Raw genomic sequence first — 21,983 nt, 5'->3', positions numbered from 1 at the left:
CGCGAAGAATCTCTGCAAAAGAAAGAAAAACAGGGAGATAAACGTTACACCACGAGTCTACGGGGGAAATATTCGAACCGACGGAAGTGCATGATCGGTCTTTTCGAAAGAACTCGATCGAGCTAGGCGTCATCATTCATGCTTCGCGTTAAGTATCTCTTTCGAGAAAAAAAAAGAAGTTCCCTTTTCGTAGTGAATTCTTCCGCAGTCTTATACTTCCTATCATACGATCTGTCGACGAGTACGATTGATGATCTTATGATCGATCGTCACGCGAAAATGCACTTTCACTCTTCCCCCCCCCCCCCCCCCCCCACTCGGTGGCCCTCGAAACGTGGTAACATTTACTCGAAGTCAAAAGAACACGTGCGACGCTGCTCCTCTCTTTTCTCACCGCGTGGTTATTAACTGTTAATCGCAACAGGTCACGGCGTTGCGTCCGATTACACATCTCCGCGAGATTTCAGGAAGCTTTTTTAATTGGTCATGGTTGAATTAGACGCGAATGCACGATGAGAACTTTCCTCCCGTGTTTGTGTTACGTCGATATCGCTCGCGATCGCTCGTTCTCCTCTTCGACTCCCGCGTCGCCATGCTTCCGGCAACGATTTCTACGTTGATGTTGCTTTTTCTTTTTTTTTTTTGTTTTGTTATTTTAGACAGACACGATTATTTACTCGTCTTACGATTACAGGCAAAATTTGTGTCTCGCGTGTCCCTTCTTTATACATAAAAAAAAAAAAGAAAAACAAAAGGATATGATCAAAATGGTACGTCTAGATTAGAATAAAAGAACGAACGATCATGATCAGGTGGGCGCGATCGTTTTGAAGAAAAAAAAAAGAAGAAAATAAACGATCGACGCGGATGAGGGACGCGCATCTTTGGCGACCACCGTCGACCTTAGACAGGTGGCAGGGCCCATAGAGTCGCTGTCTTGTCAGCGGAGGTACTGAGAAACGAGAATTCCGACGGATGCCATCGGCCTGAGATTACTTTGTCCTGGTGTTGCGCGACCACCACGCTGGGCAACGGCATCGTTAGATCACCTGCGAAAATATGATCGATTATTGTTAACAGTAGAAGTTCATTACTTTTTCCGAGACATTAACGAAACGTTCGCTCAAAGTCAATGTTTTTCTACGCACAATCCATTGCGTTTACACGTTAATAAATGTAAGAACACTGTAATGGGGAAGGACTTTTTTAACGTCGGTAATATTACTGAATATAGTCATTAGGGGAAAGGTATCTAAAACGATCCTTTTAAGGCGTAATTTATATGAAAAATACAAATGCTCATTATGTAAATAAAAGTAAAGTATTTAAACCTATTCGGTTTGAGGTTCTGGAAAGATTTCTGTGCAAATAAAAATGAAAACTAACAATTCATATAAAACAGTCGTTGTTTTACGGGGATGAATAAATGTTCTACAGTAGCGCTGGTACTTTTACCACGCATTTAAATCATCCGAGTACAAATAGCATACATTCGATTATATGTATAGAAATTTTGTGGTATACGTGGTGCATGCAGAGTGTTAAACACAAAAAGCTCTAACACTTTAGGTGCTTATAGTACTCATTGAGTGAAATAAAAAATGTCTAAAATGTCCTAAAATCGATTCTTCTGATGAAAAATACAGAACTTTATTTTCAAATTTTCTTTACGTCATCCTTCCATTTCAATATAAAACACACCTGCGAACCAGAGATTGACATACATTTGCAAATATTCCGCCCGTATTTCGTATTGCCTGTTGTTGCACAATCTTGAATTTATGTACATACTCTTAAACCAATTCTTTTGTTTACAGTCAAGATGTCACGAAGTGATTCACTTACGACATCCAACGCACATAAATATTATGTTAGGATGCTTATTCTAGGTCCTACGTTAATTAGACATTTTTTAATCCTCTCAATAAGTACAACAAGCCTATAAAATCTTACACCCTTTTCCGTTGAACACCCTGTATTTGCCTATTATTTTACCTTCAGTCTAATAAAACCTTCACAAATGAAAACAAATTTCTATTTTATAAATTGTCTACAAATAAGTGTTCCAGTTCTATTTACGACCAACTATGTATCATAATTTTTAAAATTCTATTGTCATAGTCACTGGTTGAATGGCGTCGGGCGCAGTATCAAAGTCACCGAAGCTTACCCTGCAGATCCGTAAGAACGAGCTTGTTATCATATCCACCGGTGAGCAGGTAATACGCAGAGGGTGAGAAACGTATGCTCCTGATGTCAGCGGCGTGTGGTTTGAAGCACTGAACGGTCCTACCGCCCCTAATGTCGAACAGCACGCAGCTGCTGTCCTCGTGACCGGATACCAAAAGACGCCCGGACGGATCGACGCATAGCGCCGCCACCGGACTGCCGACCTGCAACGGGATCAGATGCTGATCAGACACGCGATACCGATCATGTTCCTGCGTGGATGCGTAGCACGTCCGATAAAGGTTCGATCCTGAGAGAAGTACTAGAGCGAGCAGAAAGACGTGGAGTATGTGTGACTCGTGAAAGGGAGGGATGATCGGTGCGCATTGTAAAAAAACGTGGGTCGAAGCTTTATCGGACGTCGAACTGAAAACGAAACTTAAAGAACGTAAATCGATGTCCTCGGTGCATGCTGGATGCGTTGTTCGTAGCGGAAATCCTTTCTACGTTTTAATGTTTTCAATATAAATGTGAATTTGTATTTAATTTTTAACTTGCGGATTTTTTAATTCGAATTTAAAGTTGAGTTTGAATTTGAATTTGAATTTGAGTTAGAATTTGAGTTGAATTTTAGTTTGAATTTGTTCTTTGAATTTTAATTTTGAGTAGAAAGAATTTTCGTAACTAGGGCCGATGACAGGAAGAAAGCGCTAATCGAGAATCGAATAAACTATTTACCTTCGGTCTAAAAGATTAACGTATTCTTTTCTCGATGAACGATGATAACTATCTGAAATGGGCCGGTTCATGGACTAGAAAGCAGTCCGTCCATCAGTCTCTTTTCATCATCTAACATATATTCTGGTTGAAATTATAATTATAAGAATTCTTCAGTGTGCAGACAATTGCCTGGCCTCAAGAATTATTCTACGAAAGTACGAGTATGTCATTCTAAATACTGAACAGGCCCGTTCTACAAGATTTTTAAAGTCAAATGGTACAAATTTATAGAACAAACATAAGAATTCGCATTGGAACATTAGATGCACTTTATAAACAAATTCATTTTAAACCAATCGTTTACTTTCAATTAATGAAAGATCGAGGCAATTAGAGTTGCTATGTAGCAAATATAGATTTTCGTTTTATTTACAATATTATATGTTAAAGAAAAATTCCTTGTTTATGACTAGACTGCGGATCTTTATGCAAATATCAATCGTCAAAAATTTATGTATGGAAACTAGAAACAATCAGAAATTTTGTACGGTGTCAATGGTTCTATCAAGTGTCACATGAAATAAAACAATTATTAGAATTGATTAAACTCCTTACTATACTGAATTTCAGATAACTGGATACGGTATAAATGCATAAAATCCGAAGTGTAGTAATGAATCAACGTTAAAGATGTAATCACGTCATAAGTATCCTCTCGGAAAAATTCCATAAAGATCGAAGAGTGCTCTAAACTTGCGAATAACAATGTACGTCGCATAGTATATATTTTAATATTCTAAACAATTTTAATATTTAATTGCTTCCAAAGTAAAATTTGTACCACTCAGCGACTAAGTCACCTACGTGGATCATTTGTAAAGTTCTCCGAATAAAGTATAGTTGACATTGGTAGTTCTGAAACTTTGTAGTTCATCGAAGATTTTGTTATACGAATAACTCTAACATATTAAATCAGTATACTACAGGGTATTTTCTATACAGCTATTTGAACAAAGTCTTTTTACGGTCGTGTCCTAATAATCGATCACAATCGAATTCGACAGCAAATTTCCCAAGCGTTCAGAACACTGATCTATAAAATTGGAATATCGTTCACCCAAATACATTGACATTTAAAGAGGACTATACTGAAAAATAGAAATACTTTACAAACAATAAAAAGGTGTCGTTCCACTCCACTCCAACAACTTTGCAAACGATCCTCGTATTCTGGTTTTCCAAAAATCATGACAGCATAGCGAAGGTAGCTAAACTAACCCTGCTGCCAGGTACAGTAGCCGGTGTGACCATGTTCACGCAGCCTCTCGTTCGAAGATCCCAAAATCTGACGGTTTTGTCCTGCGACCCACTGACGAACATCGCGCCGCCCCAATTGTAGAGGGTGAGCACGTGACCGCTGTGACCGCTCAGCGCCTGAAAGGGCGTACCTGTCGCGCAATCGGTTACGTAGATCTTGCAGTCACCTGCCCCGCCGCTGATCAACAGGCTTGATTTGTTCGAGGTGTCCTCGAGGAAGCACAGATCACGCACCGTGCCGTCGTGCATCGTCAGCTCGACTTCTTGACCTGGAAGAATCATAACAGGTTGAAAATATGAAAGTGTCGTGGCGCGAGAAAGTGTTTTTTTGAGAGTTTTGTTACGCAACAATTATATAAAATATCGTCGTGTTACATATACGGTAGATCGTTGAACGTTAATGACTGAAGTTTTTTTTTTTTTTTTTTTTGAACTGGAACGTGAGAACTTCATATTTGCGGGCCTGTCGGATCGCTGCGTTACGAAATGTTATTAATAGCCTTTCAAGGAAATCCTGTTAACTCGTTGATATAGATATTATTTGTCGGGGTGTGTACTATGTTGCTGGACGTTCTGTCGAGTCATGATTGCTTATTCATGGTTTATTTGTTGGAAGAAAGTCATAATGAACTTGACAGCTAATTCTAATATCCTTATATCTATGAAAATTGTATTAAAAAACATACATAGAATAATGTTTCGTAGATGGCCAAGTAAGATAGAAATCTAGATGACTTAAATCAATTGTTGGTATTAATTTTGTAAATTTAATGAAAAATTGAGATTTTAACGAATATCCCGATAGTTTAATTTATTGTTTACATGCAGAATCAGATTATAAGACTCTGGACGATAAATTCATTCCATTTACCTTCGAGGTTCGACGTGTCGGCATTGAAGCGCATCAGTTTGACAGTCTTGTCGTTGCTTCCGGTTGCCATCAGCTGTCCATCCGGTGTCCACGCGAGGCAGTATATCGAGCCTTTGTGGTGTTTCGTTCTCTTGAAGAGAACAGTCGGCTGATACGTCTGATGATCCTCTCTGTAAAAGATAAACGAACCAATCAAGATCACGGCGACGCTTGTCCACGATGTGTTTCTCTGTGTATTGGTTTTTTTCGTCGAAGCGACATGAACGGAGGCGCCTGTTCCATTTCACCGCGCAAGTATCGCTAAAACAACTAAAACGGAATCACGCAACGGCTTAACGAATCGGGCAATCGAGACATCGAATTGCTGGCCTGTTCGTGAATCGTTTCACTTTTCCTTGGCTTTCCATTTCGATACCACAGTTATCGAGGGGAAAATAAAAACAGATCGGAGATCTCTGTCGTCATTAATCATTGGATTAGAATATTTACTGGCACCTCCTCTTTTTTGTCTGTATAATAATTTTGCGGAATGTTGCACCAATAATACTGATTTATTATTATTATTGCATGGAAACAGATTTCCTTCTGAACGATTGGGGTATATGAAATCTTGCTTCTAAGTAATCAGAATATTGCAATGTAATAATTGATATGAATTCATAATTCAGATCTCACTGAAACTAGTGAAATGTAAGCTGCTAGTATTGTATAGCGATGTAGAATTATACGGACCAGAAATTACAATATTTACAAATTCCGACCAATGAACTGATCGTAAGTAACCTACACAAATAATTTCATAAGTACTCTAGGTTTTAAAGTGCTCAACTGTTATTAACCCTTTGAACTTCTTTGACGAGTGTGACTCGATTTCAATTTCATTCACTCCTATGTCAGGTCATACTCAACAGTTTTAGCAAACTTTCAATACTATAATATTAACAATACAATTACTGAAAAATATTTGTTTAAATTGGTTCCTATCAACCAACTATCTTCTGAAATACATTTAAAATAAAGCACCTAAAGTAATAGGGAGTTATCGGAAAGAAAATTTCAAAACAATTAAGAACGAGAAGGATTAACAGACCGCGGATGTTTATAAACTTATAGACATCCTAGACATTAATTCAATATAAAGGCTTTAACAAATTTGAATACTACTTATATGTTATTATTAACATAGTAAAGCTTCTGGTACCGACCTCAAAATTCTGCTGCAATTAACTTTTAGGTATTGGTATCGGAATTTCTGAATTTGCATAAACTACTGCAGTGCAATTATTAATTCGAACTTGGTCGAAATTTAAACTCGATCAACACAAACACGAATCGAGTTCAAAAAACTTCGATTACATATTTTCGACTTATTTTTTCAAAATCTATGTATCCCCAAAACTCGACTTCAAAAGCTACGAAATCGTTTCACCGAAGTCTCAGGCGAAATGTTAAAACAGAGGTCTTCGAGTTACGAGTTCCATTTACAATGACATAACACTTTGCCCTCGATTCGTTGAACAAACCCGTTTCGACGACATCGATTTCAGGCTCGCGCGAATTTCAATGGTTCTCATGCGTCACTTTCCATCAGCCTCGTTCTCTTCGGTCGTTCCCAGGTCCTCGACGCCTCGCGCCTCGTCTCTAATTAAACGCAGGAGGATGCAAGCGAGCGTTGGGGACCTGGTTTCGGCCGTGGAAACGAGGCAGAGGATCGTCGATACGATTTTAAGCGGAGAGCAACACCGCTTTCACGTCGGCTGTTCCTTTTTATGTCGATTTTAATTAGCCGCTAGTTTTCCCAGCCAAACATTGTGTATACTATAGCTACGTCGATTTAGAACCCTGAAGCACGATGCTACTTCACTTTCTTCCGTGAAAACGGGCGTGTATCGCGTGCTTGAAATTATTGGCCGGCCGCGATCACGAAAGAATCTTTGATTGCTTCATTAGAATCCTCAGCTTCACCTTCTCCCAGTCGCAAAACGATGCAACGACCGACGATTGAAACAGGGAAACCCTGGAATCGTAATATAATAAGAGCTACTATGAAAATAAACTGCGATCGGATGACTTTGTTTTATGTATTGTATCAGCCAAAGAAAAGCAGATGATTGGTTTGATGGGAGAAACTTTATCGTAATTACGTCGAATCGAAGCTATTAAATTGGTTACAGAGTAACAATTATATCGATCTGAAGAAATCATCGTCGTGAATATGTCGAAATACGAAATAGGTTACTTAAATAACTAGGTGCTCGTTCGTTAACCTAGCATTCCTTAGTCCTATTTATAGAATATTCGAAATTAATAGGTGGCAGGTATCATTTAAAACATTTTTTGTGATAAAATCAAGAGGTTGTTTTAGAAAGGAAATAATGCAGTTCTGAGTTAGGGAAATTACGTTTCAGTTATAATTATAGACCAACGCAGACTATATCACTGGATTCAATTTATTTGCTGACTACACTATACTAGTGACTAACTATTTATTTGTTAACCTCCTATAACCTTCTATAAAGAATATAAAGGAAACAACAATGATATTCGTACCTTAAACTAATTTTCGAAACGAGTACAGGATCTGAACTTAAATTTCCTGTGGTCAAATATTCTATTTCACGAAGGCTACTTGGTTTCAAGATGTACATCAATCAATTTGATTAATACTTGCTTGAAATGAACCAAAGACACAAATCACGACGACACGTTTAAATGCACACATTCGTAAAGACCTATGAGAAACTGATGTTTTCATTAACGTTGAAAATATCAAATAAAAAATTGAAAATTAAGTATAATGTAATATACAGTATCTCAGGCCGGCTAGTATAACCAGACAGGAGGTGATTCCACAAGAAAAAGTAAGTCGAAAGAAAAGAATACATTTTGAGAAAATTGAGTTTGAACAATCATCGTGTGTTCGTCTTGGTAATAAGTAGAAACGGTCAGCAATGGACAGACGCGTTATCCAAGTCCTATTCCAACAAAGTTTCAAGTTCGATTATTTCGAAAACATAGTTTTCGAAGAAATGTTATTCTTTTGCTTTTCGAATTATTCTTTCTCATAAAATCACCTACTGTCTGACCACACTATCACACTATCCGACCGGAGACACCCCATGTTTACCACATCATCTAATTGTGTACACATATAATAACGTTGGTAGTTCCTCGAAAGCGGACGACAGAAGAAAAGCTGCTGAGAGACACAGTGAAGAGAACTTGGCGACCATACGGTTCTGCGAAACGTTTCGCGACAAATGAAGATCCACGCTCTCGCTTATCAATCACCGGCTGTCATACGGCCCGCGCGTTTATCACGTTCCACACGGCCAATTTACACGGAAACAGAGTGAAGCGGCTATCGTTCTCGACGATGCGAGTGGACGAGAAGAAAGCTCGGACTCCTTGACGAATAGACTCGAAACAGCAGAAACGCGATGTGTCAAGAAACTCTAGAAACAGGAACTACGCGCCGAAAGAATATACTTAATCGTTAATTCTTCGAATTTGAGAACAACTTTTTTTTAAGGTGGAGGTGTTGATGACTCGAAACAGCTGAAATGTGGTGTGGAAGGTAATTCTAGAAACAGGAACTACGCGCAGAAAGAATACACTTAATGTTTAATTTTTCGAATTTGGAAAGCATTTTTTTTAAATAGAGGGGTTCATTATTCGAAATAACAGAAACACGATGTAGAACGAAGTTTGAGGAACAGAAACTACTCGCAGAAAGAATGTCGTCGAAGAAGTAATTGTCACACTGGGTCAATTTAACCCAAGCCAATATTCAATCAGTGGTTGTTTAAAAACTATTTGTTAAATTTAGTCGCAAACAATTCTGACATGAAGTTTGAACATTGTAGATTATACTCTCATGATTGAAAGTTGACATTGAATGTTTTATCATATTTAAAAAATTCTTGAAAAAAAATTCTGAACCAAATTTTCTTAGGGCACCTGAAGTTACTACTACATGGCGCCAGTAGTACAATTTTCAATGATCTCCCAAAGATACTTCAAAGTCAAATTCTGAGTCAACTTGACCCAGTGTGAAATCGGAGGAACAATTTAGTTTTCGAGTTTGGAAAACACTTTTTTGAAGGTGGAAGTTATAGTGACTCAAACCGAGATGTTTTAGAGTCGTAGTACTTACCCTAGTGACCACTAATTGGTGTCTATTAGTGACCAATAGTGAGTACTAGTTCGAATCAGGATAAACGTAAAGTTATCTAACGTTATCGATTAATCAAAGCAGAAAATCTTAACAAACAATCTTCACATTGCATGTCCATATTTTCTTTTTTCGAATGTGGAGAACCTTTTCTGAAGATGAATGGATTGATGACTCAACCACGATGTTTGGGAGCCCTTCTAGTGACCAATAGTGACTACTAGTTCGAATCAGGATAACCGTAAAGTTATCCAACGTTATCCATTAATCAAAGCAGAAAATCTTAACAAACACTTTTCACATTGCATGTCCATATTTTCTTTTTTCGAATATGGAGAACCTTTTCTGAAGATGAATGGATTGATGACTCAAACCAAGATGTTTGGGAGCCTTACTAGTGACCACTAATTTGTGTCCACTAGTGACCAATAGTGACTACTAGTTCGAATCAGGATAAACGTAAAGTTATCCAACGTTATCCATTAATCAATGCAGAAAATCTTAACGAACGACTTTCACGTTCCATGTTCGTGGTTTCAGTTTTCCTTACGTGATACTGATAACACTTCACACAGTGTTCCCGTGTCAATCCAGCCAACGAAGAAAAACGGATCGTTCCGGCGATCGAGTTCTTCGAGCTCGACATTAACCAGGTTCGTACACAAGACATTGCCTAGATAAGCGGTTCCCAACGTAATTGAGCGATCACTCGGCGATTTTAATGACCGAGTTTTGCACAAACCTTACGTCTGACGTCTAACGTAACCCGGCATTACGCCGTAAAAAATCATTTCCTGCCATTTTACAGCTGCGCGTAGTTGAAATTCACGTATCCTATTCACGTCCATTATGTTTCCATCAATCGAGGAAACGTGCGCACAATGGCGCATTTTACGAGCGATCGTACGCATAAATTTGAATTTTTTCTCGACACTTTTCGCAAGCTCGAGTTACACTTCACTTTTTTACCAGTGATACAGTGGGTAGTATTTTTTTTATGATTATCATCGTAATTGTAGTTCACGAATCTATTTCGTTGCTCCGTAATCCAACGTCCGAGACTTTCACCCCGTTGTAAATTATTAATTTCGCGGTGTAACGTAACACCTCGCGCTCGACAGCGCCTTGTTTCGTCTTGACGGACGTGCAAATAAAAGAAAATTGTATAAATCGTCGGGGTTCTTATCGTTCGCGATTCCTTAAATTTCAGATCGAATAAGAATTTTAGGGCAAATTCACCGTGAAAGTGTATAAAAGTTACGCTTGCTTGGGGGAAAAAAGGTAGTATTAGACAGGGGATGGTATATTTAGAACTGGTAGGTGTTTGGCGGGAGACAGGATCAATAAATTCCACCCGTAGAAACATTTCTGTAACGGGTGACTTTCATAGAAACGATTAAAATTGCAATTCCGGTGACAAGTAGTAGATCCAGCTGGCGTGTGATCAACTTTCCTCGTGTTCATGCAGTTACACATCGCATCGTCTCGAGGAGAAATTGAAAACACAAACTGGAGGAGTCGAAGAAGAGAAAAACGGAGCCGTTCGACGGACCTGAACTTTCTCCGAAAGACATTGGTACCTTTAACTCAAACAGAAATGTACGAAGCGAGTAAAACGCGAGTAAATAACTGTTTCCCTGGGGACCGTGATGAGTATGTACCTTACTCGTCACCTGATCTTTGTATTCAATAACCGTACCTGAGGAAATAGTTTCCTCGAACCTACCATATCGCATTATTTTATATAAAGAAATAATAATGTAGAGAATTTATGCAACAATTGAATACCTTTAGTATAGATATTAAATCGTAGTAAAAGGAAGACTCACCAAATTTGGATTGATGACAGAATTGTTTCCAAATAAAATCTATCTTATGGTAAGTATTTATTTTTTTTCCCTATTTGTGTTTGATTAAAAATGTTTGATTGCTTGTCAAGCTGCCGAGAAAGAACACACACACACACACTGTAATTAGTCAAATTAGTATAGAACGGAATTTATAAACATATTAAATTGAACGAAATAACGTTATAAAAAGAAATTAAGGAAATTGAAATTACAAATGCTTATAAATGTTGACACTAATTAGTTTTACGAAACAAATAAAGAAGAAAAATATTTAAATAACGTAATAAATTTTTGAACACTTAAATAAACGTGAACACAACTGTATCTTGTAGTACCTCACGGACCGTTTTGACACGCACGTCACAATTGTACATCGAAGAATACCACAGCATTGTATTCTCGAAAGAGACCAGAGCGGGCCTAGTCCGAAATTGTTTACATTGCATTGCTGTGGTGCCCAACGAATCAGGCCGCAAGGTTAATGCGTTGAGGACCGTGATTCGTTAACTGAACGTGTGATAGGAGTGTGTATTTCTTTCCTTGTCTAATTCTACCTTTCTTTCTTTGTTTTCTTCGAATGAATTCCTTTACCCTTCGATCACGAATATGGGAATCTTTACTATGTGTTTCTTTCATGTCAATTTTACGTCAAATTTTGATAAAGATCTTTTAGACATCACTGACGTACGCAATTAAGGAGTTCCTACAATGCTAATGCACTATTGTAACTAGATATAAACCGATACCGTAAAGGTATCGATACTTTTACTCATAATTTGTATCGAAAAAAAGTACCGATGTCTACTTAGTATCGCATCAAAAGTATCGGTACCTACTAGTATCGAAGGAAAATGAATATAAAGTTGTTTTTTAATAAAATAATATATTCTAACCAGAGTTGAGCAGACTTTTATTCAAATAATATACTTTATATAGTGAAAAGTTCCAGTATGTAAGGGCGTTTCGTCATGATCTTTAAACAGAATTTTAATCTCTCTATGAGATTGAATAATTGTTTGCCAAATGTCGACTGATTCAGAAAGAAGTATTATTTTCTTATAAAAATTGGAATTTCCACGTACAAACGATTAAAAATGACGAAGTACTTTTGCATCGTTTACTCGTTATTCGAAACTCTTTGTCTGCGTAATGAATTTGCTCATCTCCGATTTTAACGAAGATATATTTTATTAATGAACATTTATTAACAAAATAATATAACTGGACGACAACCAACTTCACATTCATTAACTTTGATATCGATTACTCACTCCATTCGATATGAGTACCCCTTTTCGATACCGAGTATATACCGCAACCGTAAATACCGATACTAAAAATACTCGCGATTGAAACGAAAGTATCAGTTATTTACTTGTATTTACTTGAATTGGTTCATCCCTACTCTTAACGCATTCCATCCGATGTAGAAAGTAAAGAAAAATCGTCCTCGGAATGGAAACAAATAAATATCTTCTGTACTGTACAAGTAACCGAATTAAATCGATCTTTTGAAAACTAGGGTCCATCTGGGCCCAGGCACCGCCGTTAACCAACACAATCTCAAAAAATACACTAAACGTGCTAAAGTGGTTTTCCTCCAAAGTTTCTCAAAAATCACTTTAAATTTGACTAATTGTAAGAATGGCGTTTATCTACCGGTTCCATTAACATTCGTCGCTTATCGCGTATCACGAGGGGACGTTGCTTCGCTCGTCAGGTGAAATAATGGCCCTGTTAAGGTGCGTTCACCAAACGGATGACGAGCTCACGCGAGCCCAGGCGTTAACACTATCCGAAACCTGTTCGAGATAACAAAGAGAACGATGGTATCGTGGAATCGCAGTGGCGGGCAATAAAAGAATCCTTGCGCACGCTGGTCGAGCATCCCGGAATGCTCCGTTTGGTATGAAGGCCTCCGCCGTTCGTTAAGTCAGCAGGCTCGCGTAAAATTAGTCTGCTCGACGGAAATTTAAGAGCGTCTCCTACGGCCGCGCCTCGCGACTGGCAAAGAGGACCGTAAATAATCCGTCGGTTATCGCAAAGGATCGACCACGAAAAACGATTTAACGCGAAGTATCGTCCATTCTTCATCGGTGGTTCTTGATGTACCTGGAGGAGGCTATATTTAAAGCATTATCTTATCTACAGGATGTTAATAAAAATCTGGGACACTTTCACATGATAAATTCTACATGCCAAATTATGGCGAAAATCAAAACAAACGTTCGAGGCTTGTTTCTGGGCTATTAATTGTTGGATATACGGACGAAATACACGTGAAATACGTAGACTGTGGATTTTATGCATTTTCAGGGTACAGGGATTAATGACATACAATAAAAGACAAAACTGTCAGTAGACCCAATGAGTTTCCTATTTTATTCTGAACACGATAAAATATAATATTGTGTTCATGAATTACCGTAGAAAATATCATTGTACATAAAAACCTGTAGTCTAAAAATACGTTTTACGTGGGGGATCATTTTACTTGAGGCGCGGTCTTTTTCACGAGTGGGTTTCATTTATTTCGTTCTATTTCGTTCATTAGTTTCGCTAGGACAAAGTGTGTCCCACATTTTTATTAACAGGCTGTATATTGTTCTAAAAATATGTATTCGTTTAACAAAACTTTCGGTCCTCGGAGTATTCTTTTGCTAAATGTATAATTTGGAGGATTCGAGGCTCGATCTTTTAGTTATCAAATCAATGTAAAATGAAGTTTCGATGGTTATTATATTTAGGTAGTATATCATTGCAAATCTATGTTTAGATGAACATTCAAGTAAAGACTTCTTTATAATGAATATAAGAAAATCACATTTTCTCGAATAATTCCTTTTGTACAATGAAAATGTCAAAAGTGACTAATTTTGATTTTATTACTTCCAAATGACAATTAATTGTTTCTCGTCTGACGTTTACAACTGACATGAATCGATCCTACGTATCGGGAGACGACTGACTTAATAGCCGAGGAGATAGAATCGTCCCAGCGCGCTCGTTAATAACGACAAGAACGTTTTATCGCCTACACGGAATTTACGGTTTCTTCCACATTATTTTCTAGCACGTATCCGCCTGTCTCTCGATCTTGTTTTTCTATCTCGTAAATGTAAATTCGACGGATTTCACTTCGCGATCTTTACGTTTCGGAGCCACGAAATGCTACGTGGGCTCAATTAACTCCCCCTGAAACGATCATCATACCACGTGAGCAGGATGTCATTCATCATCGTCGGCATATTAAACGAGAGATACTGGAAACTCGATTCAAAATATTTTGTACTCGCTTGATCCGAAGCTACTTTCTCAGTGTTACGTACATAGGCTTGTTCTTCTAGAATTCTGGATCGTTAATGAGAATCCTTGTAATTGAGGTGTAAGCAAATTCGATGCGGATCGCGAAATGGGATTTCATTCGAGAAACGCGATCGATTAGAGGAGTTTCGAGGCGTTAATGGCTTTGTTGGTTTTATTTTAATGGCTTATACACGATTTTTGGTTGAACTGCTGCGCGCGTGTGGCGTCAGATTAATGATCGATCGACGAAAGAAAATTAGATCATGAGAGACAAAAGGCTATGTAAACGCAAACTTAAAATTCAAAATATGGAGCGATAAAAATTAAAGAAACATAGAGAAAATAGTATTGTATTTAATTATCTACTCCATTATTCGTTCTTTTCCAGTCTTTACTTAATGCTTACTACTTCATTTTCTTATTTCGTTACTGTTTTCCGTGTACCACAATACAATTTAAATTTGTTTCACTAATTTTTTATTGCATAATTGCTTCTCTGGACCTTATACTTTTTATCGTTTTCTTTATCAATATTTTCTGTCGATTCATTACCCACTGTAGACATTGTTTTAGACTGCTGTTACCGATTTTACCGCTGCCAAGATTTTATCGAGTTTTCTATACCATAAATTGAACCAACGAGGTGCTATGCTATTACATCACAATCACCTTGTTCTTACTTCATACTTTTTACTATCGTTATCTGCACTGCAGTTTTACGGGTCTTATCCTTCAATTGCTTCAGTGTCAATAATATGAAACTACGGAAGTGACTTTTTACACATTGTATACATTGTATTGTATTGAGATTGTATATCGTCCTGCACTTTTGTTTACTGAAATCGTTAACTCTTGGTAATGTTATTTTGAAGTTAATTAAATTTCTCTTTTAATTTATGACTTCCCTGCTACAAGGTGAAAAGAATCCACTGTGAAACGATGAAACGTAATTGGAATCGCTAAGGATTGAGTAACGATTGCAAAAATATATGAATTCTGTTGCATCAAGGACGATCATCACTCTCCTTCGATTGAAATCGATCTACAAAATCGAAGTAAATTTCGGAATCGAAAGTTCTACGAACAAAATCTAACGGAAAGGATGTAGAAATCTACAATTTATCATTTATCAATCATTTGTTATCAATCTACAAAGCCATCCCACGCCTACTGTATTAAATCGTGAGCAGTTCAGGTTTCTGGCTGTTCCTTTCGCGCAGATCATCGATGAGAATCGCAAAAAACGTCCTGGGCAGCCGCTAAGATACGCTTTCATATGATTCCGACAAGATCGACCCAGATCAAAAGGCGGAAAGCTGCCGTGGAGACTGTTTTCGCGTTTGCACGGCCGAGAAATTATAAATTATGAGTGTGACTCGATCGAATCGCGGGAATAAATTGTTTCGCTCGAGATTACGATAGACAATATATAAATAGAATAGACTACATACGATACAGAGTAGAAAAGTAGGATGTAAAGGAATTCAATTATGCATGTACATTATAACGTGCTCCAAGTTCACCTCTAATTACCTGTTCCGTTTTGGATTCCTATACGATTTGATTTATAGTATAGCTGATTTCCATTTGATTTCCATTTCATGTATAAATAAGTTAATTTGAATAAAAATTCGACAGTAAATTTACAAAAATGGGCATAAATAATATTGAGAAAGGTAACTAGTAAAAAGTAGCACAATCAGATTAAAAAATACTAAAAACCGATTAGACAGCAATGAGTAATAAAGTAATAATACAATACGTAACGAGTATATTGGAACAACAGGATTCAATTTACACGATTATAGTTAATTATCTGTAATATTACTTCATTTCTTTACTCATGATTTTTATACAGAGTATAATATAACTGGTGATACAACCGGGTAGGAAGAATTCTACGTGAAAAAATAAGTCGAAAATATAGAATAACATTAGAAAATATAGAATTTCAATTGACACTTCGTTTTCGAGAAAATTAACTGAGAAATTTCATCGGGTAGGTTTGCAAGTATTTATTGGAGTAGTAAGTAGAAATAGAAGGCAATGAACAAACGCATTAACCTAATCCTATTCAACTGCACGCGTATCCAGTGGATTTTTAAATTCGATTATTTCGAAAACGAAATCTCAAATCATGAAATTGTATTCTATACTTTTGACATATTTTTTCACGTAGAAAAACCCTTTACTCGGTTGTACCACCAGTTACATGACACCCTGTATATGTACACAGTGAGTCCTATAAGACTTCTATTGTCCCAATACTTTCATTGCTGATTTGTATACAGAACAAAGAATAGACAGTAGTATACCAAACACTAAAGACTATGGAGTAAGGAATAGAAGGAAGTATACTACACAGATACTAAATCCTAGAACTATACTAATCGAAGTTTACTACCCCTAGAATCAGTAATTAAGCTAAAAGGAAGATACAGTAAATCCTCGATGAGTGCTCGAAGGCTCGTCGGCGCTAACAAGAAGAGGTCCCCGGTGTAACACATGACTTTTTAATGAGATAAAGCTTGGAATTGTAAACCCAATTAAATTTATTTCAGGCGCATATAGCCATTTGTTCATGAAATATTTAACATTCACAGCCGAGGACTCTCCAAACACTCATCGAGGATTTACTCTACTACCCAGATACTAATAGAATCATAGAACTATACTAATAAAAGTATACTACCTCCAGAACTAGCAATTAAGCTACCAAGAGTATACTAAACAAATACTAACAATGAATACCCCAATAATAAAGGACCTTAGAATAACACAGAATAATTTTTCCAAAAAAATCTCTGTCTTACCTGACATCGTGGAGCTTTGGATACGAGCATATTCTGAGGGTCTTCGAATTCGATCCCACGGCGTACAATTTCCCGTGGGGGTGGAACTCCGCGCATCGAACCGCCTGAACATCTTCCAGCGCCGTCACAGGAACGAATCTCGGTCGTCCGCCGTTGCTGCTACCGTTGCTGACGTCCAGTTCCGGCCTCGGCTCCTGCTGGAAACGAAATAGTAACAGGTTCGTCAGTCGAGTCCACCATGGACGATTAATTGCGAACGCGTTCGGTGTTCGACGTTTCGTCGCCGATTAACGACGACTCGTGACGCGCGACGAAAAACTTCCGAGGCACGATACGATCTACGGCGGTTGGCCTCTTGTCATAAATGTCACTGGCAGAGAATGTGCGTCACGGGGTGTCGGCCTTTTAATGGCTCGTACACGATTGAAATTGCTGGTTGAACTGCTGCGTGCGTGTGGCGACAGATTAATGGTCGACGAGAGAAAATTAGTCGACGAGAATTTACACAATTGATGCAAGTGTGTATAGAACTGTGTACTCAAGATTCTGCTCCATTTTGTCATTACAGAAATTGTGAAGTTTGTCTATTGAGGCGAAACACAATATTTATGCATGGTGTATGATTGAATAGAGGCTTTAATACTGTGACTATCAGTGTTGAAGGTATAGAAAGTTAAATTGAAAATAATAAATTGATAACGTAAATTCCACCAAAAGCATTATTACAATTTCACTAATCGTAAGATAAACATTCCACAGTCCGTCATTTTCACGGGTTCGGTAGTTCTACTGTTAATTATGTCTGCTCCACGTTTGTGCTAATGAATCCCTTAACAGGGAAAACAAGTTTCTGAGCAGCGAGTTGTTCTTACGAGACTCTGAATCCGACAAACAGGTTTAAGTACTTGTACGTATTAACCCTTTCACTCATAATTCTTTTTCAATTTTCTTTCCAGTATAACTCCTTATTTACATCATAACTCCTTTTCTGTTACAATAAAAATCATATACATGTACATTGCGTACCTAAGTACAAATAATATTGTGAAATATAATACATATTGAAACAGACAATTTAAAAATATCGAGTGTGATACGACACAGAAGTATTTGTGAATGAATTTGATGTCGAGTCACACTCGGCAAAGGAGTTCAAAGGGTTATGTAGTAACGAATCAATAAAGTATAATTCTTGTAATAGGAAATTCGTTGTTATAGAAAATGTCTACGTCAACGTACAGAGTATTGATTCAGTCTATGCATGTGTACATTAGTTCGGAAACAGGTACGTTTGCGCAAATATCCGCAGTCTGGTGTACCGAGCTCGTTTCGTACGGAGTTAATGGTCACGGGAAGTGATTATCTCCCTCTTACGGGATATTTTGCAGGTTAACAGAGTATCAAGGTAGGATAAAATTACGAGTTTAATAAAGAAAGAACGAAAATTACAGCAACTTTCGTCGGCGAAACGCAATCTTTCTTAATATTTCACTCTCAAACCGGCTCGCGCGGCCATTAAGTCACGAATGACTGCTATTTTGACCCCTTCGTGTGCTTTACGTAATAAAAGTCACACGCTTTAGGGACATTTTTTTCTCGCCGCGGACCAATTTGTAACCCTGCGAAACCGGCACGTTATGATACAGCGATCGCAAGGAACGACGAAAACTTCAGAGGAATTAGAAAGTCGGACCTTGAAAGGATTTCTAACGCCTCTTTTCTACACAATCATGAAATTTATTTGTATGCTAATCCAAACGCGTCTTCCTGCTCCCGACGTTTTGTCGTTTAAAAGGCTCGCTCGGAATACAGTCGCACACTTGGATGGTTCATGCGCTGATAATGTGATCGGTAATTAACATTGTTCCGAGACCATCTACAATGAGAGTCAAAAGTAAGTAAACACTGTAAAAGTATGGGATTCATTCATATTTATTTCCCTCAATTTTAAATCTAATATCTCGTATAGATACTCTATTACATTGAGACCTGGTGACTAAGGAAGAGGACTTAATTGATTGAAAATGTTTTTCAGCAAACAATTTTTAACCATTTTCGCTGTCTATTTTGGGTCACGATCTCAAGACTCACGAATGTACTTGCAGTTGAATTTGATTTTAAAATGTTTAACTATCAAAACTTGGGTATGACTAACTGACCTACACCACAGGTTGCCATGCTGCCCCAAACTGTAATAGTACATTCGCCATGTTTGACGATATTTGCGAAATGTTTTGGCTATAGTTTCGAATTTTTTGGCTGTCTATTCATCCCGACATTGTTAAGAAAATCACATTAAACTTACGGCCATGAGATTACAATAGCAAGATGCTACAGAAGTATTCCACGAACCTCACCTTCGTAAGCTTTGTATACTTAGTTTTGGCTCTCACCGTATGTAACCTCACGAAGATATGACATTCTACTTGAATAGCGTAAACAATTCATTAGCTCGAAATCCAATCTTCGTTGTCATGAATTGTCTTTTAAGACAATTTACATATATTATATTTCATTGAACATTATATCCTGTCGTCTATGCTCCCATCATTATCTTCAGTCCATTGTTAGAAGAATTCACGACATATTGATTCGTGATCTTTTAAAGATAAATAAAAAAACTTACGAAAGGTAGCTATTATAAGAATCAAGACTAATTTATATCTATCTATTATGAGAATCTAACTCTTAATTTTCACTTATTACAAGCAAAAATCAACACACAACATAAAACAAACATAAATCTGAATATACATTACAGGTCAATATTGTGGGAAAAGAGTTCATGATTGATGGAACAGTAACTCATTTTTCTGTTGTAATATAATAAAAGTTACGGAATCAGTAGACATACAAATCATTTCCAACCAGTTTTAGAATATTACCTTTTATCAAATCTTTGTTATAATATTTTTCTCTTTCTTTAATTATCATATCTGGTCCCATATTTTTGGCTGGTATTACTGTATATTGGACTGCCACAAACGAGGATATGTACTTCCAGTAAAAAACGCATCGACCGGAAATTCAACATAGAAAAAAGATATGAAATTTAAGCAGCACCTTCAACTGTAATTCTGATACATAAACAACAGTAATAATAGTATTTCTAACAACCTTTTCACAAACACAATCAGATTCTCCCATTTGTGAAATAAATTTCCGTAGCTCGATGCAATAAATTCTAATCTAAACTTATCCATGAAAAACGACTTCCAGATGGATTAAAAAAGTAATTGCCTTCGGAATCACGATCTCTAGATCGAGCTGCAAGGTGACGTGTAACGCCGTTGCACACATTTCCCTTATTAAATCACATTATTTCGCCGTAGGTTCGCTCGATTTTTCCTTCGATTTAGTTCCGCGGTGTCACGGAACGATAACCTCTTGACGCAACTGCGGCCACCATTGCAAAAACTTCTAAAGCGAGGACGTTTAACGTTATCGCGGGTTAAATGAATTTTCCGCGGGCTTTTTCCCCAGGAAAAAAGGGCTCCGAGGAATCGTTTCGCGATTCGCTTTGCACAACGTTTCGCCGCGCCAACGCTTTTACTTTCGAGTTCCGGGAGTTACTCGACTACCGGACGATTATCTCGATCGAGGAATTAGCAAAGCAAATGGAGACGTTGTCGGGCTCCGCTGTGACCTCCTCTCTTGTTAAATCACGACGATTTCACGGCGAAGCGGCCCGACTTCGTACCTTTCGATTGGAATTTCGAGTCACCTGCTTTTTGAAATTTCACGCGTTGTTAGACTCATTTGTTATGGTCCCCTAAGGCTTTCGAATAGACAACGTGAAGAAAAAAATCGGATTCATTTTTCGACGATTTCTTTAAACTTTCTACTAAATAACGCGACCTGGGAATATTTTAACAATTTTTTCGTTGTCCGCTATTTTTACTCATTGTCTAATTACGGTTTTAATCGCGCTTTCATTGAGAGCGACATATGTAGTTCAGATTTACTATTTTCTTATATTTTATTCTTGTATGTTACCGTACTACGGTGATACATAATTATTGATACACTTCGCATAGCCTGATACGTGTATTCATGAATCAATATTTATGAATCACTCTAGTATATGAACTAGAAGAGAATGTTTTCACGTGAAAGTGAATGTTTAATGCAAGAGAAATATTTAGCAGCGTTTTGATGTTCAAGTTTTATTGTATATACTACGCAATTAAAAAAAATTCTTTAGATTAAAAGACTATGTCTGTTATCAAAGTATATTCTTTGTCTTTGGTTTCTTTTTTCTATCTTTGATGCAGCTGATTGTAACAAATACATTTTAATTTATAAAATTTACATAATCGTGGTTCTACCGTATTGTGTTCTACGTTTTTGAAACGTTAAATTGTGATTATCCTTTTTCGTCGTTGGTTTGAATGCGACCATTGTTTTCGACATGAAAGCTGAGAAAATTTTACGTAACCAGCTCTGTGTTTGCGAATCATCGATCGGGAAGACAGTGCCTGACGCAACAGTGATTATTCCGTCGAGTGTTGCGTCCATCAGATTTGCATGCAACTAATAATTTCATTGTGTAACTCGATGGACAACCGATTTCCTACGACAACGACAATTTGTATGGCTTATCTAATGGACGAAAATTGACATGCATTACGAACTCTTCTGTACACAAATCACGAAACACTGATCACTTAACAACCTCTAGAATAAATAAAAGACTTATCTATCCTTATGAATAGAGAAAATATTACCTTAAATTGTGTCACAATTAATACAAAAACAAGAAT

At 37.4% G+C, this 21,983-nt stretch overlaps 1 protein-coding gene across 4 annotated transcripts in view; it reads right to left on the bottom strand.

The window, feature by feature from the left end:
- Positions 1-314: 314 nt before the first annotated feature.
- LOC107186633 (WD repeat-containing protein 47) overlaps positions 315-21,983 on the bottom strand; it is a 123,123-nt gene continuing 101,454 nt past the window's right edge. For all 4 annotated transcript variants that reach the window (XM_015574535.1, XM_015574533.1, XM_015574534.1 and 1 more), the window contains 5 exons: positions 17,221-17,417; positions 5,078-5,247; positions 4,168-4,475; positions 2,171-2,393; positions 315-1,049 (listed from right to left, as the gene is read on the bottom strand). In XM_015574535.1, the coding sequence (XP_015430021.1) occupies positions 904-1,049; positions 2,171-2,393; positions 4,168-4,475; positions 5,078-5,247; positions 17,221-17,417 (1,044 nt within the window). In that variant the 3' untranslated portion in view covers positions 315-903. The remainder of the gene's footprint in view (positions 1,050-2,170; positions 2,394-4,167; positions 4,476-5,077; positions 5,248-17,220; positions 17,418-21,983) is intronic.

Source organism: Dufourea novaeangliae, unplaced genomic scaffold (assembly GCF_001272555.1).
Source record: "Dufourea novaeangliae isolate 0120121106 unplaced genomic scaffold, ASM127255v1 scaffold65, whole genome shotgun sequence".
NCBI lineage: Eukaryota > Metazoa > Arthropoda > Insecta > Hymenoptera > Halictidae > Dufourea > Dufourea novaeangliae.
The sequence above is the reverse complement of the archived record's forward strand: the minus strand, read 5'-3'. Positions and strand labels throughout refer to the sequence as shown.